General features: G+C 36.9%; 1 protein-coding gene across 15 annotated transcripts in view; it reads left to right on the top strand.

Moving 5' to 3' along the window:
• The window catches only part of DLG2 (discs large MAGUK scaffold protein 2), a 1,324,826-nt gene that overhangs the window by 563,908 nt on the left and 737,676 nt on the right, over nucleotides 1-23,242 (top strand). For 2 of the 15 annotated variants that reach the window (XM_053925673.2, XM_053925689.2), the window contains exon 1: nucleotides 7,106-7,623. The exons of 10 other annotated variants lie outside the window; for them this stretch is intronic. In XM_053925673.2, coding sequence (XP_053781648.1) covers nucleotides 7,315-7,623 — 309 coding nt within the window. In that variant the 5' untranslated portion in view covers nucleotides 7,106-7,314. Of the gene's footprint in view, nucleotides 1-7,105; nucleotides 7,624-23,242 lie in introns of those variants that run through there. 3 more of the 15 variants (XM_053925683.2, XM_053925671.2, XM_053925681.2) reach the window with 2 other exon arrangements.

Here is a 23,242-nt window from a genome sequence, read left to right as displayed (position 1 = left end):
AAAACTTACATGGAAACATAAAAGACCCAGGATAGATAAAAACAACCTTGAGAAAGAAAAATTAAAGCTCTATCCTGTGAGTTTGACCATGATAAAACAGCAACAACAATAACACAACAAAAATCCCCACCAGAACATGAGTGTTGGCGATGATGTGGAGAAATTGGAACACTTGTGCCCTGTGCGTGAGAATGTAAAATGGCTGAGCCGCTATGGAAAACATGGAGCTTTCTCAAAAAATTAAAAATAAAACTGTCATATAATAAAACAATCCCATTTCTGTTTATTTATTCAAAAATTGAAATTAGGATCTTGAAGAGTTGTTTGCACAACCTATATCCATTGACAGATGAATGAATAAAGAAAATCTGGTATATACAAACAATAAAATATTATTCATTCATAAAAAGGAAAACATCCCATCATATGCTACAACATGGATGAACTTGGAAGACATAATGTTAAATAAAATAAGCCAGTCACAGAAAGACAAATACTGCATGATTTTATTTATATTCTATGAGGTATCTGAGGTAGTGCATTCATAGAAGCAGGAAGTAGAATGGTGGTTGCCAGGGCCTGAGAGGAGGGGAAAATGAGGAGCTGCTGTTTAAAAGGAACATAATTTTTTGATCCACTCATTTGCTGATGTGCACTTAGGTTGCTTCCAGTACTTGGCTACTGTAAATTGTGCTGCTATGAACATTGGGGTGCATAGGTTCTTTTGGATTGGTGTTTCAGGGTTCTTAGGGTATAATCCCAGCGGCGGAATTGCTGGGTCAAAGGGCAGTTCCATTTTTAGTTTTCTGAGGAAATTCCATACTGTTTTCCACAGTGGCCGCACCAGTCTGCAAGTGAGTGGATCAAAAAATTATGGTACATTTACACAATGGAATTCTACACAGCAGAGAGAAAGAAGGAGCTTATACCCTTTGCAATGGCATGGATAGAACTGGAGAGCATTATGCTAAGTGAAATAAGCCAGGAGGTGAGGGACAAGTACCATATGATTTCACCTTTAACTGGAACATAATCAACAAAAGAAAAAAGCAAACAAAATATAACCAGAGACATTGAAGTTAAGAACAATCTAACAATAGCCACGGGGGAGTGGGGAGGGCATAGTGGGGAGAGGGGTCCATAGGAGCTACTATAAAGGACACAAGGACAAAATCAAGGGGGAAGGTAGAGGTGGGGGAGGGAGGTGGGACTGGCTGGGGTAGGGTGGAGGGAAGGGGAGAAAATGCAGACAATTGTAACTGAATAAAAATAAATGAATTAATTTAAAAAATAAAAATAAAAGGAACATAATTTTAGTACCGCATGTTCAAAATATTCTAGAGATGTGCTGTACAACATGGTGCATGTGGTCAACGATACTGTACTTTAGTGCATGTGGTCAACGATACTGTACTTTACACCTTAATTTTGTTAAGAGGGTAGATCTACAGGGTTCAACACAAATAATGCCCCTTTTTTATTACAAAATCCTAAACATGTAACTCTGTAACATAACAATATCACACTCAAGCACACCGTATGACATTTTAGGTGAAATGTTCAAATTGAAACTACAAATTATTACACCCATATTATTACCCTACCAACCACACTCAAGCAGGTGATACTTCTTCCGAATGCTGTATATTATGTATTTTAACCACAATTTTTAAAAAAATCTAAATATGGTATTTGTTATAAATAATAATGCCCTTTAATTATTTTTTTAACTTTTTACACTTTATTAATGGGGAGGAAGAGGAGGTTTCATCTTGCTTTTCTGCACTGTAATATACACTTTCAATATCCTGTGAAATCACTGCGCTTTTGGATTATGTCATTTTAAGAGTGGAGACTTTGGTGGCTGGAGTCTGGGATTCTCTCCCTGCTGCCCCACTGCCTGGCTTTTCCCTGGGGAGCCACTCGCCCTTGTGCACTATCTAGCTGTAAAGGGAGAAGAACTTGAAAACACTTGAGAGAAAATCACAGCTGTCAGGAAGTATAGCTTTTATGAATGAATATCTTACTAAAACAAACAAAAGCTGTTTCAGTTTCTTAGTGTTAGAAGACCACTAGCAAATTTCTTCCACAAATGGGTTAATGCATACCACTTCTACCGCTTAACCACCCTAAGTGTTTCACTTAAATGACCTTAAGAGCACATTGCTATTTTGTGTTTGAATTCAAAAGGTTTATTTATTCATTTTACACTGAGAGGTAGAACACAGACATGAATACTGATTTTGGTATAGCCACTGAAAGACAATTTTAACTTCTTCCTTGCTTGATTTATTTTAATAAATAATGAACAGTTTGTGTTTGGTTCAGAAGATGCGAATATAAAAAAAAGAGCCCTCTCCTCTTCCTAATGGTGATGACTTACATTCTGATTGAGGAGAATGGCATCAAATGTGTAGTAGTGTAATTATTATTTTAAATACAATCATGTAAATGTTGTAATAGAAAAGCACAGGTGCTAAATGAGTGTTTAATGGGAGGATGACATGATCTGTTCTGGAAGAGGCTCGGGGCACAGTGTACAGGGAATGTTCTCTTGAAAGGTAACATTTAAAAAAAATTTATTGTTGCTCAATTACAATTGTCCCCATTTATCTGAGCTCTGGAAGGCAGGGGGTGCTCCTGAATTTCTGAATAGAAGAGTCTTTGAGAAGGCAATCTGGTGGGAAGGAAGGTCTGGAGGCTTGTTTGGAGCTGTGTTGCATAGTAGGCTCACCCTTCTTGAGTGTATTTTACATTCCCTTGGGATGGCTTTTGGGAGGAGTCTGTTGATGCATGTTAAGGGGGAAGGGGGAGTAAGAGTGAATTGTGTGAACATGTAGAGAGGGGAAGAGGGCATGTGCAGGGACGACAAGGTAGTCGAGGCCAGAGTGGTTGGAGGGTGGATGGAGCAACGGGGTGAGGATGGATGAGACTGGTGAAGGCACCAGAGGCCAGGTCACGCAGGACATGATTAAGGACCACGCAAGCCACTTTCAAGCTGTGCTGTCTGTGGGGATAAAGATCTCAGAGAATGAGATATTACTGACAGGTATTAAGCAGAGTAGGACCTGATCGCATTCGCATTTTAGAAGTTGCTCCGGCCACTCTGTGAGAAAGAATTGCTCTAAGGGTGGAGGCCAGGGACCAGTTAGGAAGCCATTTCACCAGTTCTACAGAAAAATGATGATAGCTTCAACAAGGGTGGGCGTTGCGGTGATTGAGAGAAGTAGGCGACTGTGAAAGATACTGAAATCTACAAGTGTACAAATATTGTAGAGTGTAATTGAACATGCCAAGGGTGTCTGGAAAGCTTCACAAAAGTGATGTTAGTCTCATCTTGGAGGATGAGAACAAATTTCTTGTAGTACTGTAGTTCGTTACTTAGATTCAATTGCTAAAATAAGTAAATTATATATGATTATTATCTTTTCATTAGTATTCTTTTCAGAATCTCTAAGAAATTTCACATAACTTGTATTCTAATTTCTCCAATAATTTTACTGTGTTAGAATATAATAAATCTGCACTTCCTGAAAACCATTTTATAATTCACCCTTACATTAACTCAGATTAATCTCCTTTCCTCAACACCCACCAAAATCCGAGTATATCAGTGAGAATTTGGGACATTTTAAACCTTTTTTACTTCCTATTAAATGCTATGTCCAGGTTAAATCTCTATAGAAATTAAGCATGTACCCTTCCTCACTCTCAATTTCTTCTTGCTTTGCCTTCTAAGACTTATGACTAAATTGGCTTAAGTATTTTGAAAATAATTTTAGAGCCTAAAGTACTTTAAATATTCTTGGTTCTCTCTTATTTTGAAAGGTAAGTGTCATTGGATCTGTAGATTGCCTAGGCTGAAGGTTATTAGATGTACAAGAATATTAATTTGTTAGCATATATAACATCTCTAGTCTTTGCAGCCACAGGAATCGGCTACCAATAATTTTCAAATCAAGATAAATTATATCTAATACTTTCTATCATTTTGTGATTATTTAACACATTACTTATGGATGCTAACGGGCTTCTGCTCTTCTTTTGTAATTAATATTTTCATTACCCATACGCAGAGAGAGCCTGAAGGAAATTTTATCTGGAACAAAGTATATCTGCATAGTGTTTTAGTGTGGTGCAATTTATTTCGTAAGTCATCATTGCTGTTTCATTTTAAGCAAATCAAGCCAGGATATTAATTTTAAGCTTCTGCTTTGAAACTAGTGGCTGTTCTATTCAGACGGTAACAGGTCAAAGAGAGGTCACTGAGATGTATCTCATCGAGGCATTGCCCTGTGCACCATCTGCCCATGTTAAATCACCGTGATAAGCGGGATGTGTGTTTGTGTACCACTAATTCTTGTTAGGCCAGGATTTCATGTCTTCTCATGGTCATTACAATTGTCCAATTACAGTTGATCAGATTGAATTATCTTTAATTAGTAGGCCTGTCTTATGAGAGTACAATGGGTTAGTTGAACATATTTATCTGTTTAACTGGTCTGTCCTCAGACTTGGAAAGCCAAACATCATGTTTGAAAAGAAAAAGTAATTCAGGGGAGAGGGGAAGACAGAAAGCTGGAATTGTTTCACATGTATTACAGTGAAGGAGTAATTTCAATATAGTCTTGTAGTGAATTCAACAAAAGTTTGTTATGGACTTCAAGATCTTCCAAGAAAAGTAATATTAGTTATGTAACATATTTATCAATATAGAAATGGCATGCTGAGGTTATTAAAATAGGAATTCTGTCCATGTGTTGAGAAGAAATAGCTCATTACAAATAACCCATTCACTACAAGTCAGCGCTCCTAGGAAGATTTATAATATCTTTGAGCAGTGCCCAAACAAGAAATTTTCTGTCTTGCCAGCTGCATACACCATCACAAAATTACGTGGATTCACACTGACTTGGTCCTTCACAGACTGACTCTCGTAGTTGAGAGGTAAATTAGTGAGAATAGGGCATGTTTTCCCTGCAGATGCCAATGGGCCTTTGAGCAATGACACCTGCCTGGAAAACTGGAGCAGCATGCAAGGTGAGATAAGACTGGAGAGAGCCAGACGTGTAACTTCCCAATGTTTGCACGGAGGGGTAGTGCTGTGCCATGCCATCGAGTCCTACTGCGTAGCCACGCATCATGGTGACGCCACACAAATACGAGGTTCTCTGGGGCTTTACTGGACCCAGGAGTTATTGCAGGCGTTATCCATGGATTAAGCCTAAAACATGAGAGAAAGAAAACAAGAGAGAGAAATGATTTTCTTCCTTTTGCCCTACTGAGTATCACATGATTTATTTGCCTCAATTTTACCATTTTTAAGGATTGATGTTGACTCCTTGATTTTCTTTCAGGAAGAAAGACCGTAATGCCACCGTTATTTCTTCCCAGTAGTTCATGTCTTTATATTTTGGGGGCAATTTTCTTTAACACATCAAAACCAGCACTGAATCTAACCTTAATGGAAGAGCTCATGTTCCTGGGGCATTGCTGAATTAAATATTGTTTTCAGAAAAGGGTTGGTCAACTTCGTCATTCCTCTACTCTTTCTTTCTGTTTATACAATCACCCTACCACCCATACATCCATTAAAAAAATCTACTTATAATCCTGCTATGTGCTGGGCAGTGAATGTGCTAGGTGCTTGGGAAAAAATGTTCTGTAATAGTCCAGGGCCTGCCTTTGGAATTCATTCATGTGGGTTATGATTATTTAGCAGAGGTGTTTTGGATGCCTACTGTGCCAAGCAAGATACTAATGTCAACCTCTTGTGCAGAATTTGGAAAAGGACTCTTTTTTGGAGATCCACCAACAGAGAAGATGCTGCTTCTTTTGTTTAGGGTTTTTATATATAACAATGATTTATCTAGTAAATCCCACTGTTGAAATGTAGAGTATGATATAGTCCTGACCTTTGAAGTAATAACTGTGCCAACTCAATGAGAAATGAGGTCTACACTACCCCAGTCCCTGGTCCATCCATGGAGATGGTCGATCTAATGGTATCTAATGGTGTGTAGATAACATTATTATATCACGGGGTTCTGTCATCATTGTTTGGTGCTGCATGGGTGGCAGCTTGCTTCCCAATCAAACAACAATTATTTCTTTAGGGATATGTGGTAGGGAGAGAGAGTTATGTTACAGATGGGGAAAGTTTCAAACAGAATAGAAACTCTAAATGTGTCTCGCTTTACCGTGGATGGCTTCTACAATCATACTAAAACTCGGAAACAGTCCTGTCCTCTCTGGAAGGCAATTGCTTTAAATTGGATAGATTTCACTTATTTTTCAGTGAAAGAATTTGAAAATTCTGTCTTTGGAAACCAAAACCCTGGATGGCAGAGCTGGATGTGTCTTTCACTTTAAAATGCAGACTTTCTCCGTGGTGAATGTATTTGTTGTGGTAAAGTATTTGAAAGGAAATCCTCAGAATAATTTTGGGTAAGGAAAAACACTGTGTTAAAATAAGCCAACCCATAAGTTTTGGACTTTGAAAATTGCTTTATTTCAAATCAGAAAGAATTAATAACGGTTCATAGCATAAAGAAATTATGCTTAGATTATAATGTATAATCATGGTCTAAAACACATTCAGCTTCCAAATTTTAAAGGACTCTGGTATCATTTCTGTGATCTCAGTGATTTTTCTCAATAAATTGAGGTTCTTTAGAGTTAATATTGATGCTCTTATTTGGTTACCTCATGCTTTGGTCTATCTTGGCAAATATCTCTCTAGATAAGTGATTCCTGTAAATGTTGGAAATTCCTTGACAGGTTAACTTTCCCATCATTTTGATTTGCTTATACTATATTGCTTCAGCGTAGATGCATTCTTTCTGGAAATAAGGGTCCTGCGAGCCTGATAAGAAGCTCTCTTTCCTGAGGTCTATATTTTGTGTGGGGTTCAGCCAGGAGAGGGAAAAGCCAGAATGCCAAATTGCAGAGAGTATTCTTTACTGCGGGGCTCCATCCAAAAAGGGTTTGTAACACAGTGTACAGTCTTGTAGCCCAGCTGTGTGGAGCATTGATTGCTTCTGCCTAGAGCAGGGATACTGTCAAGTTGCTCTGTGAGTTGAGTCATCTATTGACAAAGAGCTACCAGCCCGCAGATAATGCTGTGCAGAGCTGCTCTCGCTGCTCCCACTGCTCCCACGATGCACTGCTTATAGCAGCTGTCAAAGATACTGAGGGATCCACGCAAGAAAAAAAAAAAAAAAGACTTTTACAACTGCCTGGAAGAAAGGGGTGTGAGGGAGGAGGCATTCCTGTGCAGAGCTGACCAAAGGAAAAAGTAGGCATCAGTGCAGTATGAATGCATACCTCACCAAGCAACACAGCTGCAGCCGGGGGTCCGATGGGATGGATGCCGGCAGGAGTGCACCCACACTGATCAGGGATGCCCACTGCGCTTGTGGCTGGCAGAGGAGCCCTCAGGGGCTTGGGTACAATTCTCAGACCATGCCCTCTTCAGGACCTGTGGGACCACCTTCAAACAGGACCAAGCTGGTCACCTTGTGGGACAGTATGCGGAAAAGTCCCCACAAGACGAGCACCAAGGGCAAAGGGACTTGTGGGGAGCACTGTGCCTGCCCACATGGTTGGTTCAGCCCAGCACAGGTGAGCCTTTTCCTTATGACTTTCCCCTGAGTGTCGGAGGAAACTGAGAGCGAGTTGTGTAAGGTGAGGGTGGCTTGGAAACTTTGCTGAGTCCTCCTTGCTGAGGGAATGGTAGGCCAAGAAAACCTGTCATTTTCACAGGTTTTTGTGGGCTTACACCTCGGGATGGCCTGTGAAAGACCAGGGATGCTGTGCTCAGGTTCTTTTAGTGACTTTTCTGCAAGTTCAACTTTTCTAGTCAGTCTTCTGATGATTTTACTTTTCTGCGTCCTAATCTTTTAGCTGCACTTCTACATCTAATCATTTTTAACTTTTCTATTCGACCTAGCCTAGGGTTTTTGTTTGTTTGTTTAAGGAAGAGAAAAAGAACTTCAATCAGATACTCTCCATCTCTTTAAAGATAAAAGAACATAGATTTCTTCAGTTATGGAAAGTAATGATTTGAAGTATATTCTAATTTTATTCTTATAATGCTGTATACCTTTTTAGTAATAGAGAAGAAAATTTGTTTACACTAAATAATTTATTTTACAAACAAAAAGAGTAATTCAAAGCAAGCTATAGGATGATTACCCTCAGAATAAACTAATGAAACATTTTGTTTTTCATAGAGGAGCAAGAGGTTATTTATATTAAACACTCTCTCTCCTAGAATGCATTTCTGTAGCAGATATGCAGATTCCCTTAATTAGATTCCTAGCTTATTCTTGCCCCAAACAACTAGCATTTTACTAGAAAATAAATTGGTTTATTTTCTCTGCTTCCATCCAGAGAGAGAAAACAACATTCTATAAATGCCATAAAATATAAATACAGTGCACCCGTGACCACTGCCACACGTACAGACCAATGACTGTCCTTAAATATGCATTGAAAGAAGAGCCGTGTTTTCAAACAAAATCCTTTCTTGATTTTAATTTGCCTTTAGCATAATTGAAAACTGAATATTGATCATGGGTAAAATGTTATGATCCAAGAATTGTAGAAAACACTCTAATTTTAATATTAGTTTTATAAAAAGTACTTCCAAGAATACCATATATCACTAGATCTTAATGATACAGTTACATATGCTGGACCAAACATATGGCTCTTGTTCCATTGCATCATGCATCTTAGCATCCTGATTTAACTCAGGGATGTATTGTCATTATAGTATTACATTAATCCAGCTTGAAATGGAGCTTGGCATTTGGAAACTCAGTTCACTTTTAAAGTTAGCATCAATCCCAAACCGAAGAAACAGTAGACAATTTTGATGTCTCTATTCAGTCTTTAGCAAATACATGTGTTTAAATGTCTTTACCCTGTATGTCTGTATTGATGGCATTCTCAAGGCTCACAGAGGCAAAGCAGACAAATTCACATCTAGTAGAAAAAGCAAACTTGGTTTAGAGCAAAATAAGCAAACTTGATTTATTGTTACAATTTTCACCCAATATGTAATAAAATTTTATTTCATAAACGATAATCTTCCTAAAAAAATCTCTAATACTACATCATAATAAGTATTCTCTAAAACTCTTGATACATTTTTCATCAACCAAAAGAAACTTTTCCTTGGTTTTCAACAAAGTCAACCTCCTACTTGCTTTAAATTTATGCCTATTAACACTTTAAAGGATTGAAATCGAGTCTCTGCTCTGATAAATATCCAGTGACATATGAGAAGACAGTAAATTGAAGTAAAAACCATCTCCCATTATTATTTTGCATACATATTTCTATACATTTTCTCTTTCACTCACATGCACTTTATTATTGGCTAGGGAAATAGCAGTCCTTAAATGTTGGGGCTAAAACGTTGTGTCTTTTAGGGTCTTCAATGGTGTGATTCTCACTGATCCTTTCGGTCTTTTACCATTTCAGTTTCCTAAAGGCTCCAAGCTGGATGATCAGTTTCTCTCTTTATTCCATTCCTGTACCTTTGCAAATATATTATGGTTGAATAGTTTTTAATTTGTATATACATATGCACATAGATTTTAATATATGTATTTAAATATGTCTATACCTAACTACTTGCATTGCATATATTAACATTGTTATATATACAAGAGTATATATATGAATATACACACATTTATACATGCATATATATACACACATCTATAAAAAGTAAAGTTCTGTATTCTTTTATCTAGAATATACTAGCTTGTTTTTACAAAAAAATGTTTTTTTCTCTCTGTATAAAGTATATTTTCTTTACTTCTGATAGGTATGCAAAATGTTGATATATATTTAACATGTATGTTGGTATTCATTTACATATGCATCTACAGAATACATCTAATATTTGAAGTATACAGATGTGTGTATGTACTATATGCCCATATAAAACTATCACAGAACCAAGAGCATGTAAGTTTGTATGAATATGTGTTTATTAAAATTAAGTCTGTTTTGAGAATTTTGTTATACTATTTTTACCCCATAAATTAACTATAGATATTGTAGGAAATATTGCAAAACAAAGGATGGAGGCTAATATACTAAACATTAGAATCTTGATAAAGCAGAAAGAAGGAGAGTGCATGCTTTAGAATAGCCTAGGGCCCCACGTGTGGTACAGGACGTGCCTGAGGGCTGTTAAGTGTCTGGGAGCAGGGATCCTGCCCTAGGAGACATTTGCCATATTACGTGATGATCAGCAGTGTGATTTCCGGCTGCTATAATAGAGGGCATGGTAATGACTTGAGTTCCTCCCAAGGCTCTTTGCCAAATTCCTGTTATTTGGGGTGTTGTGTACTAACAGGGCTATGTCATTATGTTGTTCCTCAGCAGGACTTAAAAACAGCTCTGTCCATTCTCCAATCAGTTTTCATTCCATTTGGATCTGTAGAATTAATATAACCATAATAATAGGTAAGAAAATGGGAAATTATAGAGTCCAGAAATGAGTTCTAGAATGCACTTCTAGGATAATAATGTTGGCTTTGGTTGGGGAGACAAAAACAACAACAACGACAAAAGAAAAAAGCACGTCCATCGTTGCTCATGTGGCAATTCTCTCCAATGCAGACTGATTTGCGGAGGCAGGAAGCACAGAACAGTGATTTGGTGACTAGTGATTTATGCATTTGTTCTTCATTCATTCTTTAATTCTTCATTCTTAATTTGTTTATGTAACTATTTCCTGAGTGCCTACTCTGTGCCTCTCGGTCAGGGGTGTGGATAGTGGATATAATAGTAAACAAAGTAGATACTATCCTACCATCATGCAGCTTATGGCCTTTAATGGTATATGACATTTCTCAAATACACATATATCATGATATACACAGAATTGTACTAGCATAAGTCATAATTTGGAAGTGAAACATAGTTCCATGGAGTGCTGCAAATTCCATAGTAAATGTATATTAGGACACAGAGGAACCACAGAGAAGTGAGAAAGCAGTACTTAAAAAAAAAATAAAGATACTGCAACTCTTTAGGCCTGGGTTTTCTGCTTTGTAAAATGAGGATAAAAGTAGTACCTAACTAATATGATTGTGGTGCGGAATGATTAACATAATACATGAAAAGCACTTAGCATAGTGCTTACACACACACAGTACGGGCTCAGTAGCTATTTGTGGAATGAATGAATAATAAGTTCCTAAAATGTTGACTATTATTAAGCTATTCCTTAATTTATTATACCTGATGTTCTGGGAGGAGAAGAGAGGTGAGTCTGTGAAGGCTTCATAGAGGTAGCAATACCTGGCCTGAATTGAATTGAAACTTGAAAAAAAAATTGTGCTTATCAAGTGGGCAAAGAGAAATATGCTTTTGGGATGAAAATAACAACAAACACAGGTAGCTCCTGGGGCCTGCGTGGATTTGCTCCTGGCGCTCTGTGCCCATGGAGATGCAAGTGGGGACTGGTCACAGAGGCCTGGTGGTTCTTGATGAGGACTTCATTGAGTCAGCAGCAAGGAGTCACCGCAGGGTCCCGGCGCCTGCTCTGCCACTCTCTCGGTGTTAGGCTTCACGGTCATTAAGCTCTCTGGGCCTCAGTTGACTGTTTCAAAGGACACTGATTTTTCCCTAAATGAACCTACCTCTCTCTGCCAATGCTCACATTCGGTGACTGTAAACTGACACCCATTAATTAATGTCAAGCGCTTTGGAGAAGATGTGTGCTTTAGAGATAGATAATCCTAAATCTAAACTTGCCAGCCCTATGTGACCTCACTTTTTTAACCTCTGAGATTCATGTGCTACCTCTGTAGTGCTTAGGATGATAAAATTATACTGTAGGAAAATAAAACAAGAATTGGAAATACCTGAAGAGTCCAGCGTGTTACTTAGAATACAGAAATCTTCCAGTTGAAAAAAGGTATTTGTGATTACTAGTAATATCCCAATTATGTTTTCTAAACCTGAAAAACTTATTCTCCATCAAATTAATTACTATTATGGTGGTCTTTTATTAGAACTTCTAGCTTAGCTACCGAATTTTCTGACATCTTACTTGTAATGATGAAGGTTAGGCTGGCCAGCCGTCCAGAAATATTTGGCACAGTACCACATGATGATGGGGTGACATTGTGTCCTTCAGGGTGCTCAGCGACTTACAACAGCCCACACTGAAAAAAATCATGAAAGTGGAATTGTATTGATGAAGTAGCACTCCCATAATCTTTTATTCAGATAGGTGATGTTAGATTTTTCTTACTAACATTCTGCTGGAACAATTGCATTTGAAATATTTAGCCAAAATCTGTAAATCTTCTCTAACAGAACCTTTGAAGTTCCTCCAGCAACAGCAGTTTGCAGTGACTTGAGTGCAAAGGACTTTTTCTGTCCAAGAAGCAGAGTTGCCCAGGGCTGAAATCTCAGGCTCAGCTTATGCCCAGCCAGAAAGACCTGACAGCATGTTTTAACTCTGGTTGCTTCTACTGACTCTGTCTATAAAGAGAGCCCCTTACCAAGAAAGAATAATAAGATTTTTTAGACTCTGGAAAACACCAGCAAGCCCCAGGCAAGGGAAACAGAAAAGAATAAGAGGTATTTTACAGAAGGAATTAAGCATTCCATGGGCAGACGTGAAGCCACTTTGTCAACACTCCTGGCACCCCTACTTCTGGATGCTGACATCAGCAAGGCATTCTTTCCAGGGCAGAACAAGGAGAAAGAGAATGCAGATGGTGGAAAAGAAAAAAGCAGAGATGACAATATTTATTGAATACTCACAGTATCTACCATGTGTGAAGTACTGTGTTAGGGGCTTTGCATTAGTCATTTCTTTGAGTTGCCCCAAGAACACTACAAAGTGGCATTGTAATCCCCATTTTACAGATGTGGGCATTGAGGTTAAGAGTAGTTTGCTCATGATAGCACAAATGATAAGGGCAGAACTAGTTTCAAATATAGGTCTATCTGACCCCCTTATGCTTTCTATCACACCTTAGAGAAAGGCCTCCTTGAGGTACTCTGGGAAGCAGAATACCTCCGGAGACCTATTTAATCCTCTACTTTAACAGAACATTTTTGTAAGAGATTTGAGTGTTTTACATGGTTGGAGGGACTGGCACCCTCTAGTGAGTCCTAGATTTTCCCATTCTACTTCTTCTTCTGGTCTCAAGAACCCTGAGTTTGTTGGGCCCCTAAAGAGCCCTTTCCTCTCTGACCAAAGTTAAGAACTGTGCTGATCTAAACCAGCTGGAGTTGGTCCCACAGCACCAACACCAGAAAGGAACTTACCTGTAGAAAGACTTCATCATCTATGGTTATTTGCAGTTTGGGCTCAATCTTGCAAGTTTTTAAGAAAAATTGTATTAAATGTATTGAGGTGGCGTTGGTTAATACAATTATGTAGGTTTCAAGTGTACAGTTCCATAATAGATCATGTGTATATTGTATTGTGTGTTTACATCCGAAGTCAAATGTCCTTCTGTGTTTTGCAGAATCTATGCTGAGGAATTAGGAACCATGTACCACAGTACAAACTTAATGTAAATATAAAAATGCATGTAGACATTGTCTTTAAGTCAAAGAGCATCATCTCACATTACCGAATGTTAGTGAATCACATACACATAGTCTACCTCCCTAGGTGTCCATCATGCCAAGTATCAACTGTCTCTCTGTAATCCCACCATCTCCATTGTCTGTCCTCTTCCTTTTTCTCATTGTTACAAATGTAGCCTTGCCTGATTTTATTCTCCTCTATTCTCTTCTCTGTTCCATTATTTTAATTTCCCAAAGGCATGTAACGTTTTATAATTATGTTAGAGCAGTATGGGAATTTAGAGGTCATTAGTATATTTTCCAAAGTAGAACCAGAAGCCTGGGAAAGGTAAGACTTGCTCAAGGTCATTCAGTTTGTGACGGAATTGATCAGTGTTTTTGAACTCAGAATTGAGTTCTCTTCTTACTGTTTCAAGCTGCACTGCTTTTCTCAGCCCTTCTGTGCTCATCTTCATGAAGTATAGTTATTGACAGAAGATTATTAAGTATGCAATTTGTTGATAAAGCAGTGTTGGGCATTATACAAAAAATTACATAAACCTAATTTCTACTATCTCATAATTCAGACCAACAGTCCCCAAGGAGATAGGGAGAGAGAAGTACCACTAAAAATTATTTGGAAACGCATGGAGGTATTCATGTGTGGCTAATTGCTGGCGTTAAGGAGAAGGGGACAGGGGCGCTAAGTGCACTGTGGTGTGAAGAAGAGTCCTGCACAACACAGACCCACCCGTGTGCTGCACAATTGTCAACAGTCCCCTGGGTATTCACGAAGATGTTTTTAGTTTTTGATTTTCTAAAGCTTCAAATCAAATTCAGTTTTACAAACAAATACGAAGTATTTTCTGAGAGGATTGAATAAATCAGTAAATATCGTGGGAATGTAGCTCCTGTGCAAATCATGGCATTGTTGTGCTTCCTTCTGTCAGGAATGTTATCAGGAGTGGATTCCCAGTTTGGAAAACCCCATCCTTAAAGCAGGGCTGCCGCTCTTGGTGTCTGTGGCGCTGATACACTCTCCTGAATCGGGCTGCATCTGTACACATCACCTGCAAATATAGAATGGCAGAGACTTAAGCAGCCTTTGAATAAACCTAGACCCAAAGATTTTAAATGGGTAGAAACATGAAATACAAAGATCTCACCAAATTTCTTTAATAAGATTGTTTTAAAAATAATTCATTTGATTGCCACACCATATATTAATTTTGAAAACATTTTACCACACAATAAGGAATCTGTTTTGTGACAGTTATCTGAAATTATTTACTTTAGCATTTTCTCTTTCTTCAATATTACTCTGATATTGTCCCAAAGGACATCTACCCTCAATTTCCCCATAAGCCTTTAGGTTACTGAGATTTTTTTTTTTGCTTGTTTGTTTATAACCATTCCCCATTTCCTTTTTTTTTTTTTTTTGGTCACAAGATAAAGTTCCAAGGTCTCTTGAAGTACTAGAAATTAAATGTATACCTTTAAATGAGGGGGAATTCCAAACAGAGGTAAAGACATAGATAGGGGTAGGGACAGATAATTGATAGTTAGATAGATAGATGATAGATAGATAAACTTTATCACTGGCCTGCCCTATATCAAACAGAATTATTTTGATGCTAAAATTATAAATAAGGGCCAAGTTTGTTTGCATAAATGTGACATTTTAATACTCTTTATTTAAATTTTTAATTTAACAATATTGGCTATATAGTTACATTATCTATATGTCAACTGAAGTTATTTCCTTTGATCTATTATCATATACAAATCATCTGTTATTACTTCTTCTAACATTAATTTTCTCTATCTAGAAACCACTAAATATCTGCTTGTCACTTTTCCTCTGCTTCTTGTAAGAAATGGTCCCTTTATTCCATTTAAGTCTAAATTTATTCATAATAAGTACATGTAAGCACTTGACTACTGTATTACATTTTCTACTATAGTTGGGCTCATAGATTGCCTATTGAAGACATTTTAATATAAAGTAATTTCTTTACATTTCTCCTTTTACTTGCGTTAGGGCATTATATAAAACATTATGTAAAGGCAGTTGCATTTTCTATGAATTTCATTTCAGATGGAGGAAGGAGAGTATTACAAAACATTTATTTTAAAATGGAAAGCTTTGATCTACTGGAATTGAGAACCACTGATTTCAATATTTGATATTGTTATGCATATTGTTAGATGTGTATTTAGTTTGTCTTCCAACTAGACCAGGAGTCAGTGTACACTGACCAAAGGACAGTGTACTCGTACAGGTCCAATCCAACCTGACGCTGGTTTTTATATAGCTCATATGCGGAGAATGTGGTTTTTTGAATATTTTTAATAGTTGAAGAAAACAAGAAGAATGATCTTTCATGACATTTGAGAATTACTAATATATGAAATTTCAATTATACTATCTAACAATAAAGTTTTATTAGAACACCAGCACACTCATTTGTTTACATATTGTCTATGGATCCTTTCGTGCTGTGGCCCAGTTGAACAGTGGCCATTCAGACTATGGGGCCAGAAAGTCCTAAAATATTTACTGTCTGGCCCTTTATAAAAAAAGTTTGCCAACTTCTGCAGTAAACGATCAGCTTTCCATTTCTTTCTGATGGAATGTCCCATTCTGTCTAACAAATCCTATCTGTTTTTGAAAAACCTGCTTCAAGCACATGGTCCTCTTGAATCCTTTCCAGTCCATTTTAGCTCACAAAACTGCGCTTTACATGGCGTCCTGTGCAATTAGCACATTACCTAGCATGTGGTTAGTTGTTTCCTTCTCAGTCTCCTGATGAGAGAGTGAGGTCCTCTTATGCCCATCACAGAACTTAACTTGCAGTGGCCATCTGTTCAGTCACCTCTTTGTGACAGATCTTGTAGTATTATTATTGGTATGTAGTGGACCCAGACCTGCCAGCTGTGTCTGTGGCTGTGGAGTGGAAAAGCAGTGTCTGCTTTATCTTTCTATCTATCTGCCTCACTAGCTAAATCTGCTAAATTGCATTAGAGAGCAACTGTTTCTGTACCCTTGCTTCCCCAGTACTAACCATGTAGCAATAGGTCAATAAATTGTCCTTGATTTCTGCATGAATATTACCACTGGGCCTTGTATAGAAAGGTACTTAATCAGTTTTGGATTTGATTTATAATTATTATGCTTAACTATGCAAGTGCCTTAAGATCAAGAGGGACATCTTCTATCCTTACAGAACTCAATTTAATAACAAATAGATTTATGATTTTATTTATTTGTTTCCTTTTCAGCTTTACTCAGATTCTTATTTTATTCTATGGTGCTGTTAAAATATTGAAATCACTGTTCAGAAATCAGTTCTGCATTCAAATAGGTCATGGAATTCAAGGATGGAAGCTACAGTACTACATTTTGAGAGGACAACCAGAAAAAAAAACCTGATTCTTCACAGTTTCTTTGTCAAAGTTAGGATTCACCTGTTCTCAAGAAGTTTGAAATAATGCCATGAAATATTATTTTATGATTAGTTTCCTTACAGCCTGTTCTAAAACTTCATGATCTTCCTTTTCCATCATTTTTGTTATTAAATATAAGTGCTTAGTGTACAGTAGTTGACAGCACCACATTAAAAATTCGCAAGTGATAATTGTACTTAAACAACAATAAAAAATAAGTAAATGCTTTATATAAAAAAATTCATAATTGAAAACGTTTGCACTTTATTCTGAAAGGCTGTGCTATATTTAGTTAATGGTCAACATTTATTGTTATAGTTTTTTAGCAAGTATTTTTTTCTTTAAAAGTTAACTAAATTTAAAACTATATAAATAAATCTCAGATTTATATCACCTTTAAGAATAATTAATGTGTATATATATATATATATATATGTATATATACACACATGTGCTTCTGACAGATTGGGAAGAATCTTAGGAAACACTTCCTGATTCTGTTGCTACACTGATCACGTCTGATCTATTTTATTTTTTCTTTATCACACATATTATTGTACTTAATTGCAGTGTTTTAGTTTCTGTACCCTATTTTTCACAGAAGTTTGAGGTTAACAACAAAATTAAGAGGAAGATACTTGCAATATTTTTTTACTTCTTTGTCTTCAACTTCAAGTTTTTTAACTATAAATAAAAACTAAATAGGCAATCATAAATTCTCTTAGTTTAATGGTGAGCATTTATACTCTTTAAAGATATTTTTATTATTTGTTTTAGGTGTAGAAATAATACAAGTTTACGGTAAAAACATTATAAGCTAATGATATGTTTGAGAAATTAAAAGTGCCTAAATTCCACCTAGAGTTAACTAGTTTATAATTTGATACATGTTTAGTTTTTAAAATTGTCTCTGCATATATATCTTCAGAAAATAAATATAATATTTTATACTAATGCACATTCACAGATGTACCTAAATGCAAAGTTATTTGCATTTGTTATATTGTTTATATGTATGTGTTAGTGAGAAGTTAACAATATAAAACTCTATTGCTTTTTGTAGAATTAACATCATATTGTGAACAGTTTTCTAAGTCAGTGGAATATTTTTCCTGTTGATAAAATTTTAATGACTGCCTAATATCCCTGTTTCTACCAAAACTCATATTTTGGACATTTAGGTTATCTTACTTTATTTTTATTAATATAAACAACACTTAATTAGGAATCGGTGTACATGAACTTTTGACCACATTTCTCATGGGGACATGATTTCCAGAAAAGGATTCACTGAGTCAAGGGTATAAATTCTTTAAGGCTTATGATATTTATTTAGTCATTCAGTCAATTCTCATTCGACAATTAATTGAGCAGTTCCCACATGCCAAAACACTGTGTTAATCAATGGGTATATAATGGAAAACAAAAGAGATTGATTTCTGCCCTATAGAGCTTAGAGTTCATTGCCAAACTGCTTCTAAGAAGACTACAGATTTATAGTCCTCCTGTTCTAAAAATGTATGGATATGTATTTTCTCCTGTAGTCATGATGGTTTTATTGTGTAAAAAAAAAAAAAGCATAAATCTGTTAAGTTAAAAATTTCATGCTGTTGCTATTTTAATTTGTTTTATTTGTTAATAAGAATGAGTGCTGTTCATGTCATTGTAATCAGTGGTGACAGTATTTTATCATCTTTGTCACACTTAGGACAATAATAATACCTAATTTAATACATGCTTAGTTAATTGACTGAATAATGGTAGGCCGGAAGGGAGGGTGGAAAAAAGATACAAATAGGTGATTTGTTCCTATTTAAATGTCATGGTGTAAGAAATTTTCACCTATCCTATTTACCAGAGTAGTTCTTAACCATCTTTGTAGGTCGTTTGTGCTCCTATCTCTCCTGCCACTGCCTTTCTTTGTATCTGTTCTCTGGAAAGGAAAGAGCTGAAGGCTCTTTTTACACTGACATAGGTGAACAAGATTGAATTGAGTGACAGATAAAAAGGTAATTAGCACAACAGTTAGAATTAGACTGGCCACCTGACTGTGTCCATAGAGTTTGCTAAGGAGAGCTATATGGGCATTAAATTGACAGTGTGGGAGCTTAACGAGGACAAGTGGTCTGACTGATCAGATGGGGAAGGGAAATATGCTGGAAACCTCCTGCATGTTATAGGGTATGTTTATATATAGATAAGAATTTTATGAAATTTGTATGTAGACATTTTCAAGGGTGAATTTGGGTCCACGTGTCTTAAAATGCAGGCAGGCTCTCCCTAAAAATCAAAATCATAATATCTTAGAGTGATTGTTTGAAATTTTATCCCTTAAAAACACGCTATTATTACAGTGCCGATGCCAATATTAGAATTGAACATATACGTGCAGCAACTCTGGGAACTGCTCTTATGAAAGTTGGGCACCCTCTGGCTGTTCTAAAAAAAAAACTGAAGCCAATCTGTCAGTAATATGAGGGTGGCTATTTTTTAATATAGAAGAAAACATCATTTTCAGAGGAATGAATAAAAAGGTGACAGATTTAGAATAACTAAATTGAGGACAGAAACTCTTTTGAGTTTATGAAAGAGCCAGCATAGTTGGTAATTTCTTATAAGCTTAATGATTATTTTCCCCATAATTGACTAAAAAAAAGACGATTAACAGTTGATATTGTGATTGTGATACCCACCCCTTCCCATGCAGTTAAGTCAGCGCCTTCAGCCTACTTCTGTTACTCTTCATCTTCTCTTCTCTGCAGTGGTCTCAAACCTGGTTTAGAATTCACTCAGTTTCCATGCCAGAAAATCAGGAGGTCATCATGGGCTCCATCACCTTTCTACTCCCAAAGCCCTCACCAATTAAATGAGGACTAGCTGCTATAGAATTTTATCTCAGTGTCTCAAAACATTTTCCCTTTTTTACATTCTCACTCTCAGTGCTTGAGCATACGTGTGCATTATCATTCACATAAGCTATTTACAACAGTGAGTAACCTCCCAAATGGCCTCCATGCAATCTAAGTGCTTCTGTTGCCAAATTTATCTTAACACTCATTTCTGTGTTTGTATCACTCACTGATGTAAATGAATTAACAACCCAAAATCACTTTAAGTGTATTCTGACTTCTGAAGAAGGCAAGTATGTCTGGAAATGTTAATGGATGGGCTGTGTTGGATTATACATGTAAAGCAGTTGTTTATTTTTATTATAAAATACTTAAAACCCTTGGTGTTTATATCTCCCAAAGGCAGGTAAAATATGTGGAGGCTTTATTACATGAATGTAATGATGAAATCCCTTTTTCGTGGATACATGTTCACCAGTATTTTGTGAAACACAATGATCCACACACTGGTTTACAAAGTAAAACTTGATTCCCTAGCAGAACATTCAAAGTTTTCTTAGATTTGGCCCCAACCTGTACTTGCAACCACTCCTACTGTGTTCTGGTCACACCCAGCCACTTGCTGACCCCCTGATTTCCTGAAGCTACCATATAGTCTCCTGTCAAATCTTGTTTCAATGTCCCCCTCTCTCTATAATGGCACTCCTTGTCCCTGTGTTTGATAAAATCGCATTCATCAAAAGATCATCTCAAATGTTATCTTTGTTAAGCCTTCCTTTCTCTGTGCTGCTACACAATGTTGTACATTTACCTGCTTTTCATTTAGCATTGTCATGGCTTACATGTCTGCTTCCTCCACTGTATGAGAGAACACAAACTGTGCCTTAATTATTTCTGTATGTTTAGTTCTAGGATAAGGCCTGACATATTTTATGAATGATTGAAAGAATATTATCTTTAAAAATTGGTGGGAGGGCACCCTTGCTGGGCGGCTCAGTTGGTTGGAGCACCACCCTGTGCATCAAGAGGTTGTGGGCTCCATCCCTGGTCAGGGCAGCAGCTACCTAGGTTGTGGGGTTGATTCTTGATTGAGGTATGTACAGGGGACAAGTGATCAATGTTTCTTTCTCTCCCTTCCTTTCTCTCTAAAGTCAGTAAATATATCCTCAGATAAGGATTTTTAAAAAATGGTAGAGATGGAATAGTGTTGTGTCAGGCAAGGAACACTGAAGAAGTACTTCATTTGGTGATACTGTGATTAGGTCCCTGGATTCTACCTTTTGTCTCTCTGATAAGTATCTGGAGGGAATTGGGACCAAGAAACTGACTCAGACTTGATAAAATATACATGACATCAATTTATGTAAAATCATTTATTTCAGTGAAAAATATAGTTGTCAGATGAATTGAATCATACATGTTCTTAAAATTTGTTCATTTATTCAGTCACAAGGATTTGTTGACTATCTATTATATGTCAAGCCCTTTTCTAGAAACAAAAATATAAACAATTCAAAGCTAACATTCTAGTTGAGAAATACTTACAATTAACCTGTAAACCAATTACTTCAGATGGTGATGTACTATTAAAAAATAAACTATGGCAATGTGATATGGAGTATAGGTTGGTGGAAGGAGGCTACTTTGAATAACTAGTAAAGTAACAGAAGTCCTTAATGAGGAGGAGACAAATGAGTTGATATTTGAAAGATCAAAGGCAGAAAGAAGACAGCCTTATGGCAGCCTTTAGGTGATGTCACAAATAAAATAATAGCATGTTCAAGGACGCTAGGGTAGGAACAAGTTTGCTCTGTCCCTGCAACAGTAGAAGGCTAGTGTGGACAGAGGGTGTGGGGGAGGGCAGGAAAGGCAGAGACTGCAGTGTTAGGGAAGGCCAGGCCATGTCAACTTTGGAGACCATTTAAAATGTCTGAATTTTAATCAAAATTCAACAGGAAGCCACTGGATTTTTTTTAGCATCAGAACATGACAGTGAGAATGAGCTGTGGGCAGGCGATAACACAAGGAGGGAAACTGGTTAGGATGCTGTACAGCCGTACTTTCAAGGGAGAGACTACGATGGCTGGATTCAGGAAGCAGCAGTGCTGGTGGAGATGCACTCCATGGATTAAGGAGTTTTTAATATAGATAGCAGAAAGTTAGATTAAACAGAATACGTGACAGAATGTGACAGAAGGCAGTTAAGGAAAATAAGAGAAGTCCAGCATAACTTCTAAGTATTAGACTTCTCTTTTTAGAGTCGGAACATCTTCAGAATTTGTTAATTATTTGAACTCAAATATTCAGACTCCTTTCCACCCAGTGAGTTCCTAGCCTGGGGGAGGAGGGGAAATCTTGCCTGGCTGACTTTTCTTTTTCTTTGCTTTATTTCTTGACCCATAACTCCTTCTCAAACTTCTGATCGATGGCCATTTTCTGTAGCGAGAATAGTATATTTATCATGCTGGCTGGGTGTCCTTTCATTCCTTTATGGTTACTTTGCATGGCTGAGTTTTGATCTTATGAGGGCAATCATAATTTACCGCATTTTTAAGTTGAAAATTAGGAGAGTATCTTAATAAAGCCCAGATGCTGATCACAAGGCAACAGATCATGGCCCACCAAATATCTGATGTTGGCCTTCCCCTTCCTCTTGGGCTCTGGGCTTGGCCCCTCCCTCTAATTCTTTAATGAGAAAGGTATTTGCAATATCTCATTTAAATGCATAGGATCATGAATATCCTTTATCTAGGAAAGTCTCTAGATAAAAAGAGTTTGGGTGGGATGCTAAGAAGGAAATAAAGTAATTATTGGACTCTACTGAAAAGAATTTTAAATTTCTAGAGCATATGGTTCAAGCATATGGTCTCCCTCACTCTCCCTACTTTTCGGACTTTTCTGCTGCACTGTGAAATCACGAGAACATCCCTGGAACACCACTTATTAAGTTCACTAGAAATTTCTCCAAATATGAATGGTCAAAGAATTTGAGATAATTTAAAATGAATTCCTGTCTCATTTCTTACTACTCAACTTCAAAGAACAAAATAGTACTACAGGCATGTGCCTCTTGTGGATTCTGAGCCTTTCATTTTGAGATTTGATGCTGATTATTTTGCTGATGATATTCCAGGAAGACTTCTGCAAAACAAACAAGCAAACTTATTTTTCTACGAGTTATTCCACCTTTAATCTGTAGTTTGTTTTAAAGACAGTAATGAGTAAGTTGTATTTTCAGAAATAAACTTAAGCCACAGAGAACAGATATTTCCATTGTACATTCTAGACCAATGGACTAAATTGATGTAAAAATTGATATATCATATTTTGCAGTATGTGAAAGTGTCCTCTTATCATGAGATGCCCACAGCTAGCGTCGCAGCAGC

Source organism: Desmodus rotundus, chromosome 5, assembly GCF_022682495.2.
Source record: "Desmodus rotundus isolate HL8 chromosome 5, HLdesRot8A.1, whole genome shotgun sequence".
Taxonomy (NCBI): domain Eukaryota; kingdom Metazoa; phylum Chordata; class Mammalia; order Chiroptera; family Phyllostomidae; genus Desmodus; species Desmodus rotundus.
The sequence above is the reverse complement of the archived record's forward strand: the minus strand, read 5'-3'. Positions and strand labels throughout refer to the sequence as shown.